Below are 24,650 nucleotides of genomic sequence, written 5' to 3' on the forward strand. Positions count from 1 at the left end.
AAGGGAAGGAACTGGGGAATGCGAGTTCCGTCAAAGCGAATGTATGGCACCTGGTGTGGGCCAGGATTCGACTTACCATCATATCATTCTCTGGTAGGGTGCAGGAGCCAGAGCACGAGAGTTCACCGATTGAGGAATCTGAACGGCGGCGGAGGACCGTGGCTTGAGTGAGGCTTAGCGTGGATAGGATTGCGGTGGTGAGGATGGTCTTCATCTTGGATGGGCAGTAAGTTCGCTAATCGAGGCAATGGCTGTCTACCCTGAGGATCTTCGGAAGCAGTTGGCTGATTGTGATTGTCGTGTCGAGTGTGAAAGAGGTCAAGATTGATAACCAGGTATAGAGGAGAAGACGAGATCGCACAAAGGAGAGTGCATGTCCATCGTGACTGCCATCCAGAACCAGGTCTACCCGTCCGAAGCCTTCGATAAAGGCAGGCACACGTATATTTGGGTACCACAACTGGCAGTCACGACGGTCTACTCACTACAATCACTCGCTTACGAGATCAAGCCGACGTCTAAAGAGTCGACAACATGGTTGTGTAAGCCGAGCAGAGATGTAAGATGCCAACATCCTACGCAACTCCTGATCTTAGATTCTGAACAAAACGCGTGACGTCAACGCGTTTGCCTGATTGCCTTGAAACTGCCTTCTTCCTTTCCCCATTCGCCACCAGTCCAAGGTTACAACTGGCCCAGCTGTTCCTTCTGACAACTTCGCACTTCGTAGACCAGGTAGCGACAACTTCGACGCTACACTGGGTCTCCTTTACAGTAGGCTCCTTTCACTCTCTCGTCCCCAGGATGCCAATCAACACCATCCGCCTGAATCACCAAAAATCCTCCCACCCCAACGATCGCATAATCTTCATCAAACCCCTACCCCGCCCACCCACACAACAAGCCGAGCACGACATAGCCGACACGTTCCTCCGGGCCATCGCCGCACAATGCCTGCCAATCACCAAGAAGCATTGGCTTTCCGTCACTACCCTGGAAGAATACGAGCCGAATCGGGAGTTCATGGGCCGGAACTTCAACCATGGAGAATGTATCCAACTGGTGCTACGGTCTAAGTCTGGGGCATGGCTACCGTTCAACATGGTGCAGATGGTGATGATGCACGAATTGGCGCATAATGTTGAGATGAACCACAGTAAGCGGTTTTGGGCGAAGCGGAATGAGTTTGCGGGAGAGATGAGGGAGTTGTGGGCTAAGGGCTATACCGGGGAGGGGTTCTGGGGCAGTGGAAGGGTCATGGGGGATATGCATAGCGTCATGGGGAACAATGTGGTGGCGAGCGCAGAGATAGGCGATTTGCCGTTGTGTGGTGGGACGTATCGGAGTCGGCGGCGGAAGAGGAAGGTGGCAACAAATGCAGATGGGAAGGAGTTGTCTTGGAAGGAGAAGAAGGAGCGGAGGATTGAGAAGAAGTTTGGCAAGAATGGTGTAAGCTTAGGGACTGATGAGGACACGAGGATGGGGTATGAGATCGGGAAGGGACCGATAGGTGGGAACCCGAGGGTGGCGCAGAGTAAGCGTGGGCGGGAGTTGAGGGCTGCTGCTGCGCTGGCGAGGTTTGAGCAAAGTAAGCAGGCGGTGAAGGCCGAGCAGTCCGATCAGGAAGACGGTGTGCATAGCGATGACTATGAGGACGCTGATGCGGGGTTGGACGACGCGACCGATCGCGATGGCCGACGGCTCACTGATGCCAAAGGAGATTCCATGATCCGAGTCTGTGGCGACGAAGAGTCAGACGACATTCAAGTAAAGCAAGAGCTAGAAGAGCTCGAAGGACTCGAACGCTACTTCCCTCGAGTACGGCAATCCACCCCGTCCGGTCTGCAGGACGGATCTGCAGATCGAGAAGACGACGACAGGTCGAATGCCACAACCGAGACTGCCTCGCCCTCACCAAGTCCCGAATCGTCCAGCAGGCCATCGAAGCATGCATCAGACACTGCCCCTGACGACCACCAAACCGAAACAGTTGACCTGACAGTCAAGGACACAACAGACAACAGCGTTCGAGACGATCCTACCTCTGCCCAGCCAACAGTACCGCCGAGAACTTCATCAGACACAACCGTACCTCCCCACCATAACGAACTCGCCACGTCATCATCGGCAGCAGCAGCGGAAATACCCTGCCAGGTATGCTCACTGCTGAATTCACCGCTAGCGCCCACCTGTACAGCCTGCGGGCACGTGCTCGACAAGCGGAAAGATCCCAGATCATGGGGCTGCAGGTCAGACGTGTGCAAGGCTTCAGGGTATGTCAATGCGGGAGACGCGGGAGTTTGTGGTCTTTGCGGAAGCCGTCGATCTTCGCAATAGCAGATTCTGTGCATATAAGGGGTATCTCAGAAATGCTCTGCTGTCGTCGTCAATGACTGCTCGTTTGCTTGCTCGCTAATCATATCACCACGCTCGGATTCACGTTCAGGTCTGCACATGCTTCGTCAAACGCCGCTATGAATGCTTTTCTCACCAATTAGCGCGTCCAGTTCCCCCATACTTTTCGCATACATACTGCCACCATCCTCACCACAGCTCAGTACGGCACACAACCACCCTGCTCATGCAATCCCCAACACTCCTTCAATCCACACTGCCGCTCGCCACATCTCCGACACTTGACCCGGCCGAAATACCCACACACCCCACAGAACCATCGTCTGGGCCGTTGCTGGTCTGCTGGCAGAGGCGTCGCGCGTGCAGCAGCGTAAGAGAGAGGTGGCTCCGCGAGGAGGGCCGCGATGACTCGAGCGGAGGGTTTCGGTGGGAGATCGCGGGTCTTGAGCAGTGGATCGGTCGTAGGGGAGTCCGGTGGGACGGTCGGACGCTTGGCTGGGGTTTGTGATGCTGGCTGAGCGCTGTCGGTGCCGGTCATGGCAACATCGCCAAGGTCTTTCTCCTTCTTCACCGGTGTTGTAGCAGCAGCAGCAGCAGCAGGTGGAGGCGGCGCCTTCTTCTTTTTCTTCCTCGCCTCCGCCACCGCCGCAGCATATTGTGTATGGGCATTCGAGTTTGCATTCGTAGACAAGCCGCTGCCCCAAGTCCCCTGAAACCCTCCTCCACCAGCAGCAAGCGCCGCTTCTTCGTCGGCGAGGTAGTGACCAAAGTTGCGGTTGTAGCCCAATATCCTCTTGACATTCGTCGCTTTTTTGTTCGCTGCCGCTGCTGCCGTTGCGCTTCCTCCAGCAGCTGAACCGCCTGCAGCACTACCGCCCAATGAGGCAAAGGCGCCCTCAACCTTTGGAATGGCGACCGTCCCCGCAGAGTCCTTGTAATTCTCCCTCCCCAAATCCTTCAACCTCGCCTCAATAGCCTTCTGCTGCTTCCCCGTAACCTGTTGCGCTGCGCCGAACCTCGATCCCGCCACTGCGCCTGCCTGTTGCTGTACGACAGTGCCATCACTCCTCACGAGAGAGCCGCCACCAGTGTTTTGAGAGTCGACTAAGCGGACTACTGCTGCGCGTTTCCGTTTGCGCGAGTCGTTGTCGCCTGCGGCGAGGGAGCGGGAAGGTAGATTGGAGGCGGCGGAGGAGGCGTCCGGGACGTATGCCCAGCCGGGTTGGGCGGCGCGCGGGTTGTGGAGGGGGAGTTCTCGATCAGTGGCATCGTGATCGTTTTTCACTGCAGTGTCGAGGAAGGGTAGGCAGTAGCGTGGAGGACAACCATGGGCAGAGCTGGGATTGAGGCAATGGCGTTGGTTGAAGTAGGAAATGTGGAGAGCGAGATCTAGGGCACGATGTTGAGAAGAGATACGTAGTCAAGATGAAAGTGACAAGTTCAAGATGCGGAGCGGAGGGCGGGGAGGAAGGAAGAGGAGATGCTTGGCGTCACATGTCTACAATTCGAGGCAGCTCCTGACACACGTAATTGAAGTACTCTGAAGTTGCGATGATGAGATTTGGTGGACGGGATTCGGCCGTGAAGAGCGCGCTCGTAGTTATCACTCGAAGATGTGTTGCCGGAGGACCGTACGCTTGGAGGCGATACCGCGCTCGTGGCTTGATATACACTGAGTCGAGAAAGCTGGTAGCGAGCAGTCTGGTACTTGTAGCGGGTGGCGCATGCTTCTGACAGAGTCCTTGCTTCGACACAGCCCTTGCCCCTCCGCTTGCCAGCCCTAGGTCACTGCCACACTATCATCCCGTAGGTATACCACAATTATTTCCTTCATGCCCGGCTGCTGTTCTCTCATTTCCGCGGCGGTCCCTGCGCAATCTTGTTCTCCAGCTCGGTAACGTACGAGTGAATGCGCTGAACAGCGGCTTGCAGTGCCTGCAGGAGGTCTCATGTCAGCATTCTATCCATCCCGTAGCTTCATCTCAGATCGCACCCGGTCCTGCTGTGGGGCAACGCGCCATGTTCGATCCAAGAGGAAGGATAACATACGTAAATGTCCTCGGTCAACAGCTCATTCGACACTTTGTATTCCTCCAGGATGTAGTAGTAGACCGATGCGCCGGCGAGTGTTGAGCCGAGGAGGAAGCCGAATAGACTGGGCGAAGCACATGTTAGCTTCGTATCTTTCATATCCGCACAGTGTAGATGCTCCGCGCATGCCATCCCGGATGCACCACCGTGACATGGCTTGTGAAGTGTGCTTCCCGAGGACAACTAGCTGGTAGCTGGCCAGGTAGACTCACCCTCCTCTAAAAGCACCAACAGGCTTCTTCACCGGCACGACCGGCTGTACCTCAGCTAGCCTTCTCGTCGATGAACCAAAGGATCTTGTGAGGAATGGCGAAGGTGCTGTTCTGAGAGAGCGAGAGGCCGCGGTGAGTCGCGGCAGGAAGGCACGCGATGCCATCGTGCTTGTGTGTGGGAGGTGTGAATGTGAGGAAGTTGTGGGTGGTCAGTGACAGCTTCGAGATGCGGGCGACTCTACGGACGCTTGGTTGCGGAGGGTGCGACGACGGTAGTATTGATTGTGAAGGTGCTAATCGTGACCTTCTGCGCGAATTACTCTACAGAACGGAAGCAGCAACGGGTAGCAAGCAAGCAAAGCAGTGGTGGATTAGTCGGGTACGGTCGCAGCTACCCCGGATCTGTCCGATCGAGGTGATTGGCTGGGCAGGCACGCGCGCAGCTCGAGTCTTCAATGAGACCGGATGACTACCTCGAGAGCGTGGTCTTGGTTCAGACCGGGTGACATCTCGGGAGTCGCTGGATTGACCTCACGACGATGAATCTCTGCTACGCTCAGGCAGTGCCTATCTTCTTGGACAGTCTATTCTGCCTACGTCCCATGCTCATATCCACTCCTCGCCCTCAACCTTGGCCCCATCCAGTAAAATATCCAGGGAATCGGTGCCATCCCAAGCGCCACGAACCCCAGCAAACTTGTCGCCCATCCTACCCCCAGCTTCTCGTACATTTGCGTGACAAAAAGCGGGAAGGCCGCCGAGAGCGTGTATCTCGACAACGATGAAGCTCCAGCCGAAGAGGCTCCGTACTTCGATCCATAGACATCCAGCATGAAGAAGTTGCAAGGTACGTAGATGAGGATGCTGCCTAGCATTGCGACACCTTGGGCGACGACGGGGCTGAGCCAGTGTGTTCTGCCTGCGCTCCACGCGAACCAAAATAAAGCGACTGGCAAGACCAGACTGCCGTACAGGGCGGTGAAGAGCCTGTCTTCGGGAGGCAGCTTCTGATATTGCGCACCCAACTCTGGTCCGCCGCGAAGTCGACGTAGACGTGGTTGGTACAAGAACTTGTCAACTGCGATAAGCACGCATGGCGCAACGAGACAGCCCACGATCAGTCCTAAAAATGTCAAACCTTGAGCACTGGTCGAGAAGCCGTAGTAGTGCTGGAAGACCCATGGGCTGGCCACCACGAAGGTATACAGAAGCGCGAATTGGAAGCCGGTGTAAAGACAGATGAATCCGACTAGTGGCTCCGTGAGCAGCATATGCAGCGGCCGGAGAATAGTCGTCCTCATGAATTCCTTGAATGTTTCCGCCACTGTCCTTTGTGGTCCAGAAGGTCCCTCCACGCCTAGACGCTTCGCCAGTCGCTGCAAGATGATGGTCTTATAAGACTCCCGCAGATACAACGCCGGCGGATGGAAGACAGCAGAGATGATTAGAATAATCCACGCCGTCCACCGCCATCCTCTTTCCGCCACTGCAAACCCTCCGATGAGTGGCCCGATCGCCGAACCGATGAATGGTATCGTGTAGTAGAATGCAAGTGGGAACGCTCGTCTCTCAGGCTCGATGTAGTCCGCAATTGTGGCTGATGCAACAGACACGCCTGGGGCGGCAAACATGCCGGCAAGGAACCGACAGGCGATCAGAGACCCGATACTTTGCGAGAGGCCGAAGCCAAGCACGAATATGTCGAACAGCGGTAGCGTGAGTAGGTAGACAAACTTCCGTCCGAACGTCTCCGACAGTGGTGACGAGATCATCGGTCCAAATGCCAGGCCTAGTGAGTACGATGACAGAGGCAAAAGCGATACCGTGGTCGATACCCCAAACTCCCGCTTGACGTCTTCGTGACCGGGCGCATAGATCGAGGCTCCCATTGTGGTATTGAAGCCGATAAGACAGATCACTGCGGTCGAAATCACCTTCCGGGTTCGAGACCAGTTTCGTGCGTTGTCAGGATCATCTTCGCCGTTCCAATCCTTGCAGTCGCGGATAGTGGCAACCTCGCCGTCGATGTCCGCAAGCTTTGTCGTCATTATGCATTGTGCAAAGGAGGCATGGTGGTCTCAGAGCCGGCTCTGCGACTCCACGTGGTGCTCAAGCACAGCCATAACGCCCTGCTGCATACGCCATAGCTGCATCTAGTCACTGGTACGCAGAGGAAAAGAGGGAAGTTGTACGTATCGGAATTTCGGCATCGTCTTGGAGAGCCAACTCCGGACTCCAAAAGATCGGCGGACGAAGCCAAATCGAACGGCTCTTCCCGCCGGCGGGTCGTGTATGCATAAGGAAGTTTGTAGAATTTCAAAGTGACAGTGCCTGACGTGTGGAAGAGGATACAGAGGCAGTCCAGGAAGCCTCATTAGACGATTCGTTTATACCAACTTCGACCAGTCGATTTCTATCTGTGGGGTTTATCAAGTAAGCTTACGTTCCGGCCTCAGCATCCGACGAGAACAAATCCGCGATCAAATCCTCTCTGCACGCCGCTACGTCAGGGCCCTCCAGACTGTAAGTAGCTTCGAACGCACGAATGCTCAATTGCCTGTAGAACGGGCCGAGCGCGCTCGGCGATTGCATTCCAGCCAGCCATGGTCTCCGTAGGCCTGTTGTCGAAGTCGAAGGTTGCTGCGATTCGACGTGCTCGACTCCACTACCTCGCCGACTTTGGACCAGATCTGCCGCGGCGACACGGTCCAGGTCTGCTGGTGGATAGATAGCGTCGATCGTGTCGGTGACAAACAGCCATTTCCGTCGCTGAAATCCTCTTGGCTTTAGGAGCAATAGCAGGTCTAGCAATTTCGCCGCCTGCAGTTGTGTGTAGGGCGTCAAGGTGTTCACGCCGTTCATGTCCTCGAATACCTTTCTGAATTCTGAAATCAGATCTGGCCATATGGACATCAGGTTCTCCTCCGCCAGGGATAGCATCATCGCTCTGAACAGTAAGTAAATCTCTCCGCGCGTGGAGGACGACGGCGAGGTAGCCGGTGTTGCTGTGAGCAGCTCTTTGATCCTTGCGAGCATAAGGCCGACAATGCTAGCGTAAAAGTCTTGGTCATGAGCCATGAGCAGTAGACACAGCCGTCGAAGATTGGTCTTTGTGGTTTTATCCGCCTCCGCTCGAGCTGTTGAGGCACCCACGCCGAACATGATTCCTGCGGTCGCGGGCGCCACAAAGCGAGCGATGACCTCTGGAAAGATGTTCCGGTCTACGGAAGAAAGCTGTCGTACAATCGGGATCCAGCCAGTCTTTGCGACAGTGACAGAACTGTCAAATAGGCGTGCGTCGTTGAAGGCATCAATCAAATCCTTGCGCCAAACCTTGCTGTTGGCAGATGCCTTTGCTGTGACAAGGTAGAGGCTGAGAACATTGTTGTTCAATGTCTGCGGGAATGACCTTGACCGCAATGCTGGACCGGTAATATTTGCGCTGATGCCTTGAAAGACGGTCGATATTCGATCCCCTTCACTCAGGACTGGTGCCATAATTGGGAGCACACTCAAGAGGATGTCTACGCCCTTGCCAGCGTGAAGACGCGACGCGGATTTAGAAGGTGCTTCAGAGCCCTCATCCATACCACCGGGCTTGATTGTGAAGATAGCTGTAAACAGACGCGTGATCACATCAGCAAGCTCTCTTCGCATTCTTGTTTGCTCACCAAATGTGGTGTTTTCCATCTTGGCACACAGCGCCGCTTGGAAGTCCAGAAGTCGAAGCAATAGCTGTCTGTGTGGCATTGGATTGGCGAGCACGTCTCGCGTGAAGCTCAGACAATCGTTCCATATCTCTTCCAGCAGGTCATCTTCCAGTCTATTGACGTATTCCACGAGGAAAGCGACCAACTCTACCGCCGAGGCATCCACGGATAGTGTTGATCGTTGACCAGAGTCCAGTACGTTGGGATTGGTGCGGCTGTACAGGGCGTTGAATATCGCGGGAAGCATGAATTTGGGCCGTGCACCGTCCAGCGTCTGCAGTAGGTTGATAACCGTCCCAGGCTGAGTGGCCGATTTGGTCTTCTCCACCCAAATGCCCATCACAGTCTCCAGACATTCCTGTGGTTCGGCTTCGAAAAGGTGCTCCAGTATACGACGTGTTTTGGCACGCAGTCTGGAAGACATGTACGAGAATGACTTGGCATTAGACGATGGGCCAGTGGCTGATGTGGCCTGCCAGAACCACATCTGGCAACATACTTTGATCGCGTCCTGCATGCAAAGCACAACCGTGAGGCGGTGGTTGGCTAGTGTTCTCGATCGTCCAGCTCCAGTCCCTGATGGCTCCTGGCCGCCGGTGGAGGACGCCGGGCGTCCTGTCTCAACGATCTTGGTATGTGCTCTAGCTAGCACATACTCGAGGCCAGACAGGAGGTTGGTGATAGATCTCTCGGGGTCCTTCGCGAATGAATCCGGAGGTGCTTCCTGGGGCCTGAAACCTGTGCCAGAAAGTTGATGGCTCTCGACTCTCGGGTCGAACAGGTCCCTGTTCACGCTGAAGAAGGCTTGAATTCTGTTGCAGAAGCAGGCAGTCAATTTCAGAAGATTTGCAAAGAAGATTGCATCCGAATATGTCGGAATCGAATTGCAGAGCAGTGAAATCCACTTGTCGAGGTTCTTGTCGATCATTGGACTGGCAATGCCGCCCATGAGCACAGGCAGGAGATCAACTGGTGGGGCCGCGTCCGGTCTGTTGGACATCCAATTGTGCAGAGCGTCTAGAACTTTGCGCTGGAAGTTGCTGTCTGCTGTTGTTTTCGGCAATTGCGTTACAAAGACCTCAACGAGACGGTCACCCGACGAAGTGGCGGAGTCAGCCTGGGCTACTTTGTCGTCAAGGTCCTTGCGGGATCCAGGTAATGATCTCGGGTCTATCGCGTTGAATATGTCGACTGCTACTACAGCCGAACCTTCATCTGTCTGGTGCAGGACAAAGGCCTTTTCAGCGAGCTGCATGATATTTTCAACCAGATTCTGCCTCTTGTCTCTGACCAGAATCTGCTTCCCGGTCAACTCTTTCGAAAGCGTTGCAGAGCTTCGAGCGACTTGTACGAGCTGCCTCAATCGGTACAGATCCACGAGACTCTCTTCCTGGAGTGCCCCTCCCAGAAGGCCCACCTCATCGCCGTTTTGCAGTTTCTCTTCCTGAGAGATCTCTGCTTGAAGAATCTTCTCCCGAATCCTCGAGGCGCGCTCGTCAATGACTTTGAGAACCGCCTGGAAATGCAGGTCAAGGGACGACAATGCGCCGAGCCATGACACCCAAGCCGCATCGTGGATGGATCTGTCGACAATGAAAATGGCAGCTTGGTCAAGCAGAGCGGCTACCCGCGAATAGGACTCTTGGGATGATCCGTTCGTTGCTAGATCCCTTGGCACAGTCTTAGTATGCGCCCATAAAGTGCCAAAGTTGACCGACGGGTGATCTGCTGGGCCATGTGAGTCGTCCGCCAGCAGCTCCATCAACGTGCTATCAACCAACAGCTTGTCTGGACAGATTGCTTGCAGATTCCAGAAGAGCTCGACGCTCTCAACATGGTACTGCGGACTGGAAGGCTGCAAATACGCCCACCAGTTCCTTGCTAGCTTTGGGACAAGTTTCACTGCGAGCTCCTCGTCGGCGTGAGATATTGAGGGACCTCTCGTCAGGATATTCAGAAGCACAGAAACAGCGCTGGACAGTGCGAAATACTCTCTTTGAATCTGCAGGTCGAGCTCCGCCCACGCTTCAATGCTCGATACCAAGCCCGCATATCGGACGCGCGGGTCATATGGCAGGACACTGACCAAGCTACCAAATGCTGACACTAGATGGTCCAGAACAGCCAGGTCGGACAAGGAACGTAGTAGTGGACCGATGGCAGCGATGATCTCATTCGCAGCATAGACCAACGCGTCGTCAGGGGACACAATATCTTTCTTGTTGTCGAGGTAGGAATCCTTCAAAGCTGACACGATCGCTTTCGATGGAACCTTGGATGGAGTTTTCGACTTCTTGATCAGCTGTACAGGGACGAATGTGAGTACAGTGTCGAGAATCATCGCGATCTGTCTGACATGAGGACTATTGCCTGCTTCAAGCTCACGGGTACATATTGACGCGAGATATGCCGCTATGGCTGGAAGATGTGCTCGCCCTAGCTCTGTGTCGTCTAGTCCAAAATTGAGCACAATAAACTCGAGCAGATCCCACTCTGATGCTGAGATCAGCATGACGAAGTACTTTGCTAGACGACGTGGCTCAATGGAATCAAATAGGACATTGGCTGACCGGAAGACCTCATCGAAAGCCTCTTGTGTGGGAGCGCTGGTCTGATATTGCTTGAGGTTCGTGATAAGCTTCTGAAATAGACTGTCGACTACGGGACCTCCAATGGCGCTTCGGTCCATCAGCGATACGACTAAGCGATAAGGTCGGGCTCGTCGCACTGGGGCAATCGGCGATTGTCTAAGCATTCCATCAATTGCATCCGTCACAGCTTGAAGCCCAAAGTCAGCGTAGTGCGTCGATGTTGGCAGAGACTGTCGTCTTGGAGCATCGACCGGGCTTTTTGAGGGCATTGGGTCCCCATCGCCCTTTTCGTCGTTGCCGAAGAACCACGTCCAGAGACGTCTGCTCAGACTCATATCTCTCTTCAGCACTATCGACATTGCAGCCGATACGAGCACGACAAGATCGTTTTTAGATTCGGTCTTCTGTAATGTTGGACTGTTCAGTGGTAGATGAGTGACCAGAAGATCCAAAAAGCCTCTCTGTACCAATGGCTGCTCATCCTGTAGACCAGTAGCGAAACATCGGAAGAGAAGGCCGGGCTCCGGGGTGACCACATCCTCTACGGAAGTCGTTGAGGCGTTGCCGTTCCTCTGATGAGCACCGATCTTGGGTAGATATCTAACCATATACACCAAGGCTCCCACGCGAAGACCAGCATCTTCGATGGACACAAGGAATAGATTCTGCCAGAAAATGCCCTCTTCAGCCGATGCAGCGAACACCTCTCGGATCTTGTTGATCGTGCCGAGGATCTTATCGAAGTCTTCGCTGTTCTCTTCTTCTATGCCTGGTAGCAGCGATGATACGATTGCATTCAGCGCGAGCCGAAGCGTGTCTGGATGGAGACCCAGAATGTGATCGTCGTAGAGGGTCAAAAACCACGGTCTCGTTGCCAGAGATGCGAATGTGAGAGTGTCGGCAAAGCCAGGATGGTACAGCGGAAGATCCTTCGACAGTCCATCACGGCCAAGGATGCCAAAAATACAATCGTAGACCTCGAGGGCTTTCTGATGGACTCCGGCCGGCAGAGTCGGCGACAGACACTCGGCGAGGTACTTTGCGAGTACATCTTTCGAAGGGATATCAGAATCTGGAGGCGACGCCTGCAGAGCCTTCAGCAATCGACTGAGAAAGGCAATGTAGTCGGCCCATTCATTCTTGGCATCAAACAACGCGAGAGCCCTTTCTACCCCTGCCTGGTATCGTCGAAACGCTTTGGAATTGTCGGAGGCCATTTCATCTTCGCAACTTCCACGATGAAGACCGCCCTAGCAGTAAGTTTACGTTTGAGAATACATGATCACTTTATTGAAACTGGAAGGGATAGAACGAATTCAGTAGGCAGTCGCGATACACACTGTGCCAGGCGGTGGCTCCAGGCCGCCCTACTTTATCTACGGTAGCTTCAGAGAACTCCTGATGCATGCCAGTCTGATATCTCTGGATTCTAGAGACCTTCACGTTTTCGGCAACCCACTATGAACAAGCAGTAGTGCTGATGAGCCGCCATGCCTCCCACGCACGGCTCGACACCACTACATGCTGACGAAGGTGGGTGAAGTCGCTTGATTGACCGGTCGACCAGCCGGTCTCACCATTTCACCACCACATCGACCATGGCTCCCTCCAGCACAACAACTTCCACATCCGGCACGAGACCCTCATCGCCAGAGCGTGGAAGACCCTCTCTGCCGCCTCGCCCGAGTGAGCACGGTCTGCTGCAAAGTCGTCCTACCACAAGCCACCAGCAAGCCAGCAGTTTGCGACCAAGTCTTGCGAGCACGGCAACCACGGCTGTCTCCACGACCGATGTCAATACATATCACCGCCCAGACGGCACGCAAGAGGTGAAAGTCGTGCCTAGTCGTGGACAATCCTCTCGTTCGATATACAGATATGGCAGCAACAAGAACAGCGAGGTAGGCGAGGACACGAGCAGTATCAGAAGCTATCTGCCATTCCGTACAGCACGACAAGATTCCGAAAGTATTTTCGGAGGAGCTCTGGACGACGGCCTTCCTACTCTGATCAATGCGGATGACCAGGACTTCTTCCGCAACGAGGGTATGTATGAGGAGATTGATTTTCAGCACGAGTTCGAGAACATTGAGGACACCACGGACACAAGCGAAGAGCACGCCCAAGCACTGTGGAAGCAAAAGAAGAAGCACTACCTCATCCTCTCAGCCGCCGGCAAGCCCATATATACACGCCACGGCTCCGACCAGACCATCTCCAGCTATCTCGGTATCATCCAGACCATCATCTCGTCCTACGATGCAGCAGATGATCCACTCCGATCCTTCCAAGCCGGCCACGTCAAGTTCGTCATCCTCGCACAGACCAACCTCTTCCTCGTCGCGATCAGTGCTCTTTCCGAATCCGACGCCCAACTCCGCGCCCAGTTAGACGCGATGTACATGCAGATTCTATCAACACTGACTCTGCCACCTTACTCACATCTTCTCGGTCCGCCCCTCGACCGATCTCCGTCGGCCTCTGCAGGGCACCGAAGTGCTTCTCTCCTCCCTAGCCGACAGCTTCACCAAAGGCTCACCTTCCACCCTCCTGTCCGCCCTGGAGTGCCTCAAGATCCGCAAATCACACCGTAACGTCATCAACAGCACACTCGTCCGCGCTCGCGTCGATGATCTGCTGTACGGTCTCGTCGTTGCTGGCGGTCGCCTCGTCAGCGTCATCCGTCCCAAGAAGCACTCCTTACACCCAGGCGACCTGCAGCTCATCTTCAACATGCTTTTCGAGGCGGAAGCCATCAAGGCCGGTGGCGGCGACTCCTGGATCCCCATCTGCCTGCCCGGCTTCAACAAAACAGGCTACCTCTTCATGTATGTCAGCTACATCTCCACCTCAGGCGCTGTGGCCCGCGAGGTCGAAGTCGATGAGAAGATCGCCAAAGAGGACGCCGTAGCAATCATCCTCCTCAGCGCGAACAAAGAGTCCTTCGAGTCCATGCAAAGCATGAAGCGCTATCTTGTCCACGAATTCACTCGCACAGGCAGCATGCGCGTCATCCAGTCCGCCCTGCAAGCTGCGCGTCCGTCCCCAACGGACATCGTGCCCGGCACCGGCGTGCGGCACTTCCTCTTCAAGTCCCGCGGCAATGTCCAATTCTTCATGCCATCACTGTCTCCACACTACGACAACCTCAATCGCAGGAGACAGCTTATGACTATCTACCACCAGCTACATGCGAGCGTGCACGCGAAGCACGCAAGTGTAAAAGTGCACCACAGCGTCAGCTCGGTGGCAAGCGCACTGGCGTGGGTCACGCCTCTGTTTGAGCTGTACTGCGTGGCTGGCCCGACGATGGCGAGGAATGCGCTTGCGCAGAGTGCGAATAGGATCGTGCAGTGGGTGCAGCGGGAGGAGGAGAGGGTGTTCATCATTGGAGGCGCGGTCTTCTGATCGTGATTCTACGTGGCATAACAGACAGTAGGTAGGTGAGAGCTTGATGGAGTGTACACGACTGCGAACCAAACCGTCCACGGATGTCTGCCCAGGCAGCAACCTTCGCATGAGTTTCGTCCTTTCAAGAACGGTGTCCACGTTCAACGTGTCTGAAGCCTGGGCACTCGGGTCTTCTGAGGATCAAGTGACGGACACTAGAAGCACGTATAACGAGCATTGAAAAAGACAAAGAGCCCGTCTCTTTCCATCGACGTTCAACGAGCTTTATTGATTCTATTCAAGCCAAAACACTCACGCGTTCATGCCCCTTGAATCACTCAGTATCAACTCCGCAATCGGCTCCATAAGAGCCGCATCAATGCCCAGGCTCATCAGCTTCCCGGCCTTCACATTCGCAGCGCCTTTCCCGCCATCGTTGACAACGCTCCAGAGCTTGTCCTTTAGCGTGAACTCGGTCTGGTAGCTAAGCAGGAGTTCATTGATGTGAGCCTTGTGGTCGATGACGGACAGCTGAGGGTCGGGCCCGAGCTCGATCTCAATGTTATATTTCTCAGAGAACGCCTGGTAAGGACAGTCGACCTTCAGTGAAGGTAATTCAGGGTAGGTATACACATTGACCTTGGCATCGCTGGTAACATCCTTGCCGTTGATGCTGACTTTAAGTTGTTTCGGCTTTTCCGTCATAGATAGGAAGCGGAATGACCATGTCCTGCCGGTCACGGAGGCCGCCAATTTGCCCTCTGCTTGCTTCCACTGGATCAAGCTGCCTCGCTCGCCGCTTGCTGGAGCTTCTTTCTTGACCTGCTCACTGTCGTCCGCCGGGTCTTCAAGAATGCTGAATTGGCCATTCCGACCCACCACGACATACACCTCGAAGGCCTCCGGGTTGGCGGCGCCATTGCTTGGCTTGTGGTTTGCATCGAGTGGAACGATACTGCCTTCATGAGCCAGCACTGGTGCCTCGCCAAGCGGACGGTACAGGTTGAGCTCGCGGTCGCCATCGTACACCGTCCCAGTGAAGATATCCACAAACCTCCCAAGAGGCGGTAGCCACGCCTTTGTGACCGCCAGACCAGTTCTCTTGTCCCTTGGAGTCACGATCGGAGCCACTACCAGCTCGAAACCGAAGAAGTACTGATTCGGGACCTGATATGCCTCATGCCGCTGAGGGAAGTGCCAGTACATTGGTTGCACGAGCGGCTCGTCCAGGTTTGCTCCGTTCACATCTAGTGTGTAGAGGTACGGCAGCAGTCGATGTCTGAATCTCATCCAGTCCTCGATCACAACCTCACCCTCCTTGCGATAGTGCCACGGCTCCTTGCCCATCCACTGACTGCTAGTGCTGTGCAGACGCATGACTGGACTCAACACGCCCAATTGTACCCATCTGGTTACAAGCTCATCGTCTCGACTTCCGAACATATGTCCACCAATATCATGAGACCACCAGCCGTATCCAATATTGCTTGCTGTTGCAGTGAATTCCGGTTGGAACGCCAAAGACTCCCAAGTCGTGACCGTGTCGCCTGAGAAGCCGATCGGGTACCTGTGACTGCCTGGTCCCGCATATCGACTAAACACAACAGGATGCTTCCCATTGATTTCCCGATTATCCTCGAAGACGAAATGATTCAACACCCACAACGGATCAACCCCCGGCACCTTCGAAAAATTCCCCTGCTGCCAATCGATCCACCAGAAATCACAACCCATCCTCTCCAGGTCCCGATGGACAACATTAGAGTAGGCGTCCATGAACGCCTTACTCGTCGGATCGAACAAAATGGGCAACTTATCCTTAGTCTCATGCCCCAAAATCTTCGCCATTTCCTCATACACCTTCTCATGATGATGCACGCCCGAATGTGGATGATCATTCAGACTCATCTTCAACCCCCGCGAATGAATCTCTCTCCCAAACCTCTCAGGATCCGGAAATATACTCTCATCCCAAGTATACCCCGTCCAACCCGCGTGCGGCACGCGCTCGTCATACGTATAGTGCCAATCCATGTCGATCACCGCCACACTCAACGGCACGTCCCTCTTCTTAAAATCATCCATCAGCCCCAGATACTCCTTGTCATCATACCGATGGTACCGACTCCACCAATTCCCCAGCGCCCACCGCGGCACAACAGGCTGCTTCCCACTCAACTTGTAGAAATCCTTGATCGCGGCTTTATAATCCTTCCCGTACGCGAACAAGTACCCATCGACATACCCCGCCTCCCTTCCCTTCCTCCCCTTTACCCACCGATCCTTCCCCTCAGCATTATCAAACAACATACTCCCACTATCGTCGATCACCGCATATCCCAGCGTCGAACACACTCCAACCCCAAGCGCACACCGCCCATCAACCTCGTCCAACGTCCTCGCCGTCCCGCCCAAATTCCCGCTCCCGCCCTCCTTCGCTTCCTGCCCGTACCGCCACTGCGCGCCCCATAGCGTCGTCTTGCCTTTGATGTCTGCAAGCAACCCAGAGGGGCTGAACTCCTTGCCGTCGTAGTCCAAGTGTACGAAGTCAGTGATGATCTCGAATGCGCCGTCGGCGTTGTGCTTGAGCTTATGTGGGACGGCGTCGAAGGCGCCGCGGTTGATGGCGAAGGTCGATGCGCGGTCCTCGAACTCGCCGGCGATGGGGGAGTACTCGAAGCGGAGGAGTTGGGGGGTCAGGAGAGTGAAGCGGTGGTGGGAGGTGGGCGTGCCGCCGATTATGTTGGCTGGATTGGCGACTGGGTTGGGCTTGAATGCTGCCATTGTGATTGGGGTAGATGAGTGCTTTTGCTGCTGTGTGTTGTGTTGATCTAGTGTTGGAGTTGTGCTGTTGGCTCTTGTCGTGCTATGCTATCATCTCGGGCTGTATGCTTGATGTGCTTTATACCTAGGTATTGAGGCCTGTCCTCCCCGTGGACACTAAGTGACTCACACCTCGTCGTCGCTACACGTCTATACGCAAGGATCCCCCTCTTGAAGCCAATGAAGGTGAGCTCGAATACCACGACCGAAGATGTGCCACTCGCTTCGTCGTCACCACAAGTATCACGCCCTTGATGTCCTGGCCCTATGCCGGCAATAAATGTCTAAAATGCGGCAATCTATATTAACGCCGGGGACGAGAACAATGTAAATGACTTGAAGCTGCGAAGCCCCTGTACTTGGTTAACGACGTATTCGCACGACGTCACGCAATGAGCCAGTAGCAAAAACTCCGCCCTGTGCATGAAGCATACAGTTGTGGCCCTGCCGTCTCGGAGGATACTTCTTGATGTTGATCTCTTACCTCCGTGGGAAATGTCAAACGGTTGACTTGGCGCGCGGTGAGCAATGATTGCTCAAGCTCACTTCGTGACACGAAGCAGTCTGTGGATGGGTATTGGGCACCAGCGAACTTCATACTGACATCGAATGCCTAAACTGTCGAAGGTTGCGGCAAGTCCTCTGAATGCAGCATCCGTGCCTGGTGGAGGAGAACACTGACGTGCTTGATTACCCCCAATGCCTCCACACCCCCGCCGGTCGCTGGATATTTCGCCGAAACCGCTTGTTAGCGTAGCTACCTACAGTAGGACTACAATCGCTGATCCACTCAGTACATCCACACACAACAGAGGCCAATTGCATGGGCGGTCTTGAGGTAAAGGTCTCGAGGTCATAGAGCGAACAAGGGATCAGATGTTCAGTCGACGGTCAAATGTCAATGCTGATGCTCATGCTATGTCCTAATATCTGCTCTCGTACCATGAATCCGATCAAGAATCAGATCCTGGTTGTGTATACGGTGAAAGGTCTCTGGACAGTGCCAATATTCTGCGATCGCTCTTTCCGAGTCCATCGCCTGCCTGCCTAGTAGGTCGTAATAATGCCATAGTTGTAGAAGGTGCGACGCATAGCCATGACATGTTTCCTCCTCAATATCATCATGAAGGAGCAACTGTGTACTCCCTGACGCCTTGCACAATGCTTCAGACAACGCGAATCGCTGCAATGAAAGTTGAACCATAGACAAATCTCCCAGACACTTAATGCTTTTCGTGCTTGCGACTATCTTTGAGTCAAAATCGACTCGCCTGGCGTGGCTCTTTTGCCCATTATCTCCTTGATTTGACTGAGGAGATCCTGGATTGGAGCAGCCTTGTCAAGAAGTGATGCACCCCTCTCGAAGGGATTCAGCATGTGGCGAAGCTCCAATGTGGTGATACAAGTCTGTCAAAAATTAGTACTCTGTCACAGCTTTCAATTGGGGCAATCACTTACCTCAACGCGGGTCACCTGATGTTCCAAGAGGTTGACCATGAACGAGTCGCTGATATTGCCGCCAGCATTCTTCATGCGCGTCAGAAGACTGAGCTCCGGCTTATGCAGTGTTTGAGCCTTCTCTGGACTTTCCAGTGCGCTGCAAAGCATTTCCAGACGAAGTGCAACATCCCACAGTTTCCAGACTTCATCTACTTCCAAAGACAATTGGCTGTCGGCTCCCAAGCTACCTGGCTGTGTCTTCTCCTGACCATTATCGCCCATCTGCACTTGACTTTCGGCTCCAGGAGGCACATTGAGACGTCCGGCAAGCGAATGTGGGTACATGAGGTAGAGGTACTCCGGATTCTCGAGGCCTTTGAGCTTGCGCTCTCCCAGGTCTTTCACCTCGAAACCTTGACTGCTCAACTGGCGCAGCTCACGTCGGATCTGTACCCCCAAGGGATCGTCACTAACAGTATCCTGTGACCCGACCGAGTCGCGGCGTTCCTCTTCTGCGTATTGCTCCAGAGTACGCTGCACTTCCGCCACAAAGTCACTGCTGACACTGATTTGGCCACCGTCTGCGACCGCAGACACTCTAGCTGACTTGTTGACCATGGGTCCGAAGTAGTCCATACGACGCGTGATTGGATCTTGCTCGCACACTGGACGCCCCCAGTGGATGCCCATGCGCACGGAAAGACCCCTGTAGATGGTTTGGCCATCCGCGTCAAACTTTTCTTGACAATGCACGGTATCAAGGATCTCCGTTGGCCAGGGCAACTCCAGGAGATGACTCTGACAACTAAAGCACCACAAAAGCGCCGATGTGACTGTCGGAAACGCGGTCATGAATGCATCTCCTTCGGTCTTGACTTCATAGCCACCAATGATGCGCAGCTGTCTTCGCATGAGTTCATTGTGCATCATGATGGCCGATCGCATAGGCACAGGCAGAATCTCCCAGAGCGCAGTCGAATTCTTGATATCCGTGAAACAGATAGCGACGTCGCCCACAGGGGCGTCCGGCTCTTCCAAGCGAGCAAGTTTGGAGTCGCCAACCAGAGTTTCGCCTTTGCGACGATTCTTGCGCGAACTGGGAAAGATAGCACCCTCTTCACCACCAAGCTCTTTAGCCATCGACAAGCTGGTGCCTCGGAATCGGTTCTGGCCTCGTTTTCGGAGCTCCGAGATGCCCAGAACCATGACCATGATCTTGTCTCTTGCTCCAAAGGCGATCGCCAAATCACGCAGCTTCTGAGCACCGAGCATGAGATCACCTTTATCTGCGCGTGCAACATCGATGGCCAGGTCAACAGTTACAAAGTCCCAGAACTCGCGTGTCGCAATGACAATGATTTCGTCGCCCTCGCTCAATTGGCAGTGGAACAGGTGGGGCGATGCAATGACAGAAGGCATATGTCGATAGTATCCGAATGCCCTGCTCACCTCTAGCTCGTCATTCAATTTTCCTTGCTTCGAGACGTAGCCGCCAGCGTTGCGGATCCTCTCACGCTCCGATTTGGACGCAGGATCGTGTTTGAAGGTCAAGTCCACATGTTGACCACGAGAGTCGATCATGATGGCACATACATCACCAACATTGGCGACATACAGATCCGTTCCGTTGAGGTAGATTGCGGCGGCCGTGCACCCGGAGCCAACATCGTCCGGTCCAAGCACGTTGGCAATCGTCGAGCCCCTGTGCCCATTGGCTAATCTGTGCTCCCTGGCATCAAAGTTGCTGCTAGCAAAATTTGCCATGTCTTTGTTCAACGACAAGAATGCTCTTCTGAGACCGTCTTCTGGAGTGTCGCCAGCTTTATCGGCCCTAGAAAGCTCCTCCGCCAAGGTAGATGAGAAGTTCTCGTGCAGATACTTCGCGATCCTCGATCCTCCGCTGGTCATAGATTGACCATCGAAAAGACCGACCAGGATTTCCTGTTCATGGCCACGGTAGTTGGGCTTCAAGAGGTCTAACGTCGACAGGTGGTCATTTTTGCCGAGGGTATCGGCCATTCCGTACATGAGGGCGCCAGCTAAGGAGGCAGATGTTCGAACACGACGATCCTCGTTATCATCGGGAATCGTGTTGATGAGCAAGGTGACGTCCATCAAACCAAGCACTCGGAGGTATTTGAGCGTATTGAAGCTGGTGAGATCCTGAAACTCACTTCCGCTCATCGCGTTGAATTGATTCTGGTTTTGATGAGCTGCTGGCTTGATTTCCAGCCGCTTGTTTGCAGAGAAGTTGAGATACTTGAGATTCGTATTTCTGTTCCAGTTCCAATCGTATGGCCAGTTTGACACGTTGTACTTCAACGAATTGCTGCTGACATCTAATGTTGCCAGCTTGTGAACATTGCAAAGTTCTGCTGGAAGAACCTGAAAGCGATTGGCGTTCAGATGCAGACTTCTGAGGTTGCTACTTTCTTCGAGATCGTCGGAAGGTAGTGATGTAAGCTCATTCCCGGACAGGTAGAGCTCTTGTAGCTGAGGCCATCTTCGCAAGACGCCTTGAGGGAAGTCATCAAGCTCGTTATACGACAAATTGAGGGACCGCAGCTCTGGGAGCATGACAAGTTCCCTGAACACGTCGTCCTCGAGGCGGTTATCAGCTAAAGACAGATAACGTAGTGATCCAGCAAATGTGTTCTGCAGTCGCGCTTGGGACAAGTTCGAGTCCTTACGAGTGGTTGAGGCCATCGAGAACTCAGTATTCGTACGCGAAATCTGTGACATCTTCCTGTTCGGCTGGTTGTATATCGATGCCATCGAGTTCTTACGGCCAGATCCACCAGGCGAGCTTCCAACGCTGAGCATACCAGCAGATGCTTGGCTGGGTCTCCTGGCTTGAAAATCCTCCAGCTTGCCAAGTTCTTCGAAACTGGGCGAGTGCGACAATCCTGGAGTGACGGCGTTGTTACTATCAACTGGCGGCGGTGCAGCATTCTGCTTCGGGAATGACTCGAGCACGTTCGACGACACATTTAGCGTCTCGAGTTTTCTGCAGTACCATATTTCTGGCGGCAGTGCCTTGACATTGCATTCGCGTATGTTGAGGAGTTTGAGCTCAACGAGGCTGCCAATTGAAGGCGGTACTATGTTGAGTGGGTTCTTGGCCATGCTGAAGTACTCCAGCTTGGCCAATTTGCCGATCTGCGCAGACATGTTCGACAGATGATTTTTGTCCAGGTTCAGTCGCTGCAGGTTTGGCAGATATTCGAACATGGTCTCTTTGAATTCAACCAACTTTGCCGACGCAAGATTCAGATGGACTAACGATGGAAGCGGGCCTTCCAGCTCGAAGGTCGTCAGAGGATTATGATCGAGAACCAGCGTCTTCAACTGCTTGAACGTGCCTTTGAAGGTTGAAATGTTGTTGTGGCCCACATAAACCGAGTCTAGATTCGGCAGATCAGTTATGCTGTCGAGGTTAGTGATACCATTGAACCGGACATCGACCTCCTTGAGATTGACCAAGCTCCGGAACCCTTCGTTGAATGGACCTTTGAGCTCGTTGTTGGTTGCCCACAGCCGTTCGAGTGTCTTTAGCTGATCAATTTTCGGCAGATGAGACAGCTTATTGAAGCTGATATCGAGATCGACAAGAGATCGGAGACTACATATGTGCTCTGGGAAAGTGCTGAAGTTGTTGGACGACAGGTTCAAGCTTCGAAGCTGTCTGAACTGCGAGAAATTGATCGGCAAATCCGTCAACTTGTTGTTGGCCATCTTAAGGCTAGATAAGCTAACAAGCTTCTGTAGGTCAGCATGATCGAGCGACTCAATCCTGTTGTTCGAGACGTCCAGCACTGTCAACCTGCCGGCAGAAGCAAGACTGGAAGGCAGCTTCCACGACTCGTTCCCTGTGAATTTGATCTCACGTAGGTTGATACATGCCGTAATGAAGTCCTTCGGCACATTCAACGCCAGATTGCGTGAGATGTTGAGGGAGATAATCTCCGGTGCTTTGGTATAGAGAATGATGGGTATTGTTACGAGCGACTTGCCGGACAGATCGACATGGCTGAACTTCTGCATCTTGTTGAACGACGGATCGTTGTCAAGACCACTACCGTAGCCGGAATGCTTCTCGTGACTGAATGTGAAGCGGCAGAGGTAGCTGTTATCCTCACGACCCACGTCCTCGATGTGGTCTTTCTCACTGTAGCCAGCTTGAATCAGGAGCTTCTTCTGCATAGCGATAGGTCTTTCACCTTTCAGCAGCTCCCTCGATGTTTGATGCTTGCGAAGGAGAAGCTGATAGTTGTCTATCGAATCGTGAAGAACCGACTTCTTGGCCAGTGATTGCAGGACTTCACCAACAGTGGCGTTGATGTTCATCGAAAGGGTCGCGAATGTGCCGTCAGCCCGGAAGACTCGCATGAAGTACGACAGTCCGTCATCCTCTTCGATGGCAGGCAGACCCTCTTCGTTGACCTCAGGTAATCTACTGAGCACTTCGTCTTCCTGACCTTTCACAGCCCAGCTGTCAGGGGCATCCCAGGCTGGCGCTGTTAGCTCTGTGCTCGGAGTTGGCATGCCCTTGCCAGCCCAGATAATGTCTCCTCCCGGTGTTTCTGGAATCTGTGGTTTGCTAATGATATCTGACATATCGTCGAAATTGGTATCGAGGTTAAAGACGCCGGCCTGCATCGGTGCTTGCGTCGTGGGCGTCGTGACACTTTTCTGACTTATCTCACTCACAACACTAGGTCCCCTATTGCGACCGGGCCTGTGAAATCTGCTGGCTTTCGACGACGCTGTGAACGACCTATCAAGCTTTGGCATCACTGGATCAGCTGCAGCCTTGATTGTCGAAGCACTGTCGACGGACGCAACACTGGTCTCTCGGTCTCGCTGATCGAGAATGTTATTGCTGCCACCGCTCTTGTTCGAAAAGGTCCTATCTCGACTTTGAATGGGCTGAAGAGGTGGCAGATCGTTCGTTTGCTTTGGCGGAGGCTCTGGTGCGTGAGTGTGCTTATCTTTGACTCGCTTCAACTTTGAAAACAAGCCACGCTTCTCTTTCTCTGGCTGGGGAGCGGTTGCACTTCGAGGTGGTGCTGCAGGTCCAGACTGTGCTAGCTGCGTAGACGAGGTCATCGGCGTCAAATTGGTCGGCCTACTCTTTAATGCTGCGATGTGGTTTGCAGATGACTCCCGACTGGTGGAAGGTCGCTTGGGATCGGAAGGTGGGGCGAGTCTTTCCTTTGCGCCTTCCTCCTTACTCTTGGTATGTCGATGAAGCAGTCCCTTCCTGAATGACGATGTGCTTGAGTTTTCGGTGCCTGGAGTGTTCTGCGGGGATTCTGGTATTGGCTCCTGCCGTATGGGAGCAGAGCCGTACTTCGACACGTCCTCGAAATTCTGATAGTCCCATGGTGCAACATCCTTCGAGGGCGGTGCTGGCGTTCTTGGCCTGTCATCCTGTGTTTGTACTGAGTTGTTCCGCTTTGCTGAAGAGGCGTCTCCGTTCTGCGCTGTATCTGGGAGATTCGCATTCGAACCTTTCCTCGACTCGTTGAGATCTTCTCCAAAGAACTTTCCCAAATTCTTCTTCCGGCCATTTGCACCCCGCGAATCCGCGCTGCTGGCTGTGTTGGCGCTCGCTACAGATGGTCGCCGCTGTTCCCACTCGAAATCGTCGGAGAACGTGCTCTGGCTGGTGTCAGTCCTCCTGCCCGGGAACTGAGCCTCTCGTGGCGTTTGTTCAGAAAAGTACGAGGTGTTGAACGGCCTTGTCCCACCCATCTGACTCTGCGGATCGGCGGCCCATGGCGATATGTTCTCATCGTTCCCAGCTGGCTCCTCCCAGGGCGCTATCTGTGCGTTCTGTTGTTGAGCTCTCTGGTTCTGCTGTGCGGGTCCATCTTCTCCCAGTAAGGCCATGGCCTTCTTCGAGTGTGCATGAGGGAAAGGCTTCTGCCGCGGGAGCGGTGACACGCCATCGGAGTATTTCGACATTGTGGTTTGACTCACGATGCAGACCTGGTGAGGGTTGTCAGTATTGCTGTCTCAAATGCTTCTGAAAA

At 53.9% G+C, this 24,650-nt stretch overlaps 7 protein-coding genes across 7 annotated transcripts; 2 read left to right on the forward strand and 5 right to left on the reverse strand.

Moving 5' to 3' along the window:
* Positions 1-804: 804 nt before the first annotated feature.
* On the forward strand, positions 805-2,416 carry AB675_11450 (DNA-dependent metalloprotease-like protein; the record flags this gene model as incomplete). The annotated part of the gene is made up of 2 exons (XM_018140298.1): positions 805-2,154; positions 2,183-2,416. 2 exons carry the CDS (start codon positions 805-807, stop codon positions 2,414-2,416), a joined length of 1,584 nt encoding a protein of 527 aa, XP_018000007.1.
* A 138-nt stretch (positions 2,417-2,554) lies between these two features.
* On the reverse strand, positions 2,555-4,822 carry AB675_11451 (uncharacterized protein; the record flags this gene model as incomplete). The annotated part of the gene is made up of 4 exons (XM_018140299.1): positions 2,555-3,692; positions 4,259-4,290; positions 4,405-4,510; positions 4,659-4,822. The coding sequence occupies 4 exons, from the start codon at positions 4,820-4,822 to the stop codon at positions 2,555-2,557; spliced, it is 1,440 nt and encodes a 479-aa protein (XP_017999864.1).
* Positions 4,823-5,251: 429 nt separating this feature from the next.
* On the reverse strand, positions 5,252-6,706 carry AB675_11452 (Polyamine transporter 4; the record flags this gene model as incomplete). The annotated part of the gene is made up of 1 exon (XM_018140300.1): positions 5,252-6,706. One exon carries the CDS (start codon positions 6,704-6,706, stop codon positions 5,252-5,254), a length of 1,455 nt encoding a protein of 484 aa, XP_018000106.1.
* Positions 6,707-7,097: 391 nt separating this feature from the next.
* On the reverse strand, positions 7,098-12,176 carry AB675_11453 (Protein dopey; the record flags this gene model as incomplete). The annotated part of the gene is made up of 2 exons (XM_018140301.1): positions 7,098-8,272; positions 8,330-12,176. The coding sequence occupies 2 exons, from the start codon at positions 12,174-12,176 to the stop codon at positions 7,098-7,100; spliced, it is 5,022 nt and encodes a 1,673-aa protein (XP_017999961.1).
* A 381-nt stretch (positions 12,177-12,557) lies between these two features.
* AB675_11454 (Vacuolar fusion protein MON1) lies at positions 12,558-14,367 on the forward strand (the record flags this gene model as incomplete). The annotated part of the gene is made up of 2 exons (XM_018140302.1): positions 12,558-13,410; positions 13,475-14,367. 2 exons carry the CDS (start codon positions 12,558-12,560, stop codon positions 14,365-14,367), a joined length of 1,746 nt encoding a protein of 581 aa, XP_017999819.1.
* Positions 14,368-14,661: 294 nt separating this feature from the next.
* On the reverse strand, positions 14,662-17,133 carry AB675_11455 (Alpha-xylosidase; the record flags this gene model as incomplete). The annotated part of the gene is made up of 1 exon (XM_018140303.1): positions 14,662-17,133. The coding sequence occupies one exon, from the start codon at positions 17,131-17,133 to the stop codon at positions 14,662-14,664; it is 2,472 nt and encodes an 823-aa protein (XP_018000059.1).
* Positions 17,134-18,417: 1,284 nt separating this feature from the next.
* On the reverse strand, positions 18,418-24,582 carry AB675_11456 (Adenylate cyclase; the record flags this gene model as incomplete). The annotated part of the gene is made up of 2 exons (XM_018140304.1): positions 18,418-18,579; positions 18,631-24,582. The coding sequence occupies 2 exons, from the start codon at positions 24,580-24,582 to the stop codon at positions 18,418-18,420; spliced, it is 6,114 nt and encodes a 2,037-aa protein (XP_017999912.1).
* Between the last annotated feature and the right edge of the window lie 68 nt (positions 24,583-24,650).

This window comes from Cyphellophora attinorum, assembly GCF_001299255.1.
Source record: "Cyphellophora attinorum strain CBS 131958 chromosome Unknown Contig13, whole genome shotgun sequence".
NCBI classification, from domain to species: Eukaryota; Fungi; Ascomycota; class Eurotiomycetes; order Chaetothyriales; family Cyphellophoraceae; genus Cyphellophora; species Cyphellophora attinorum.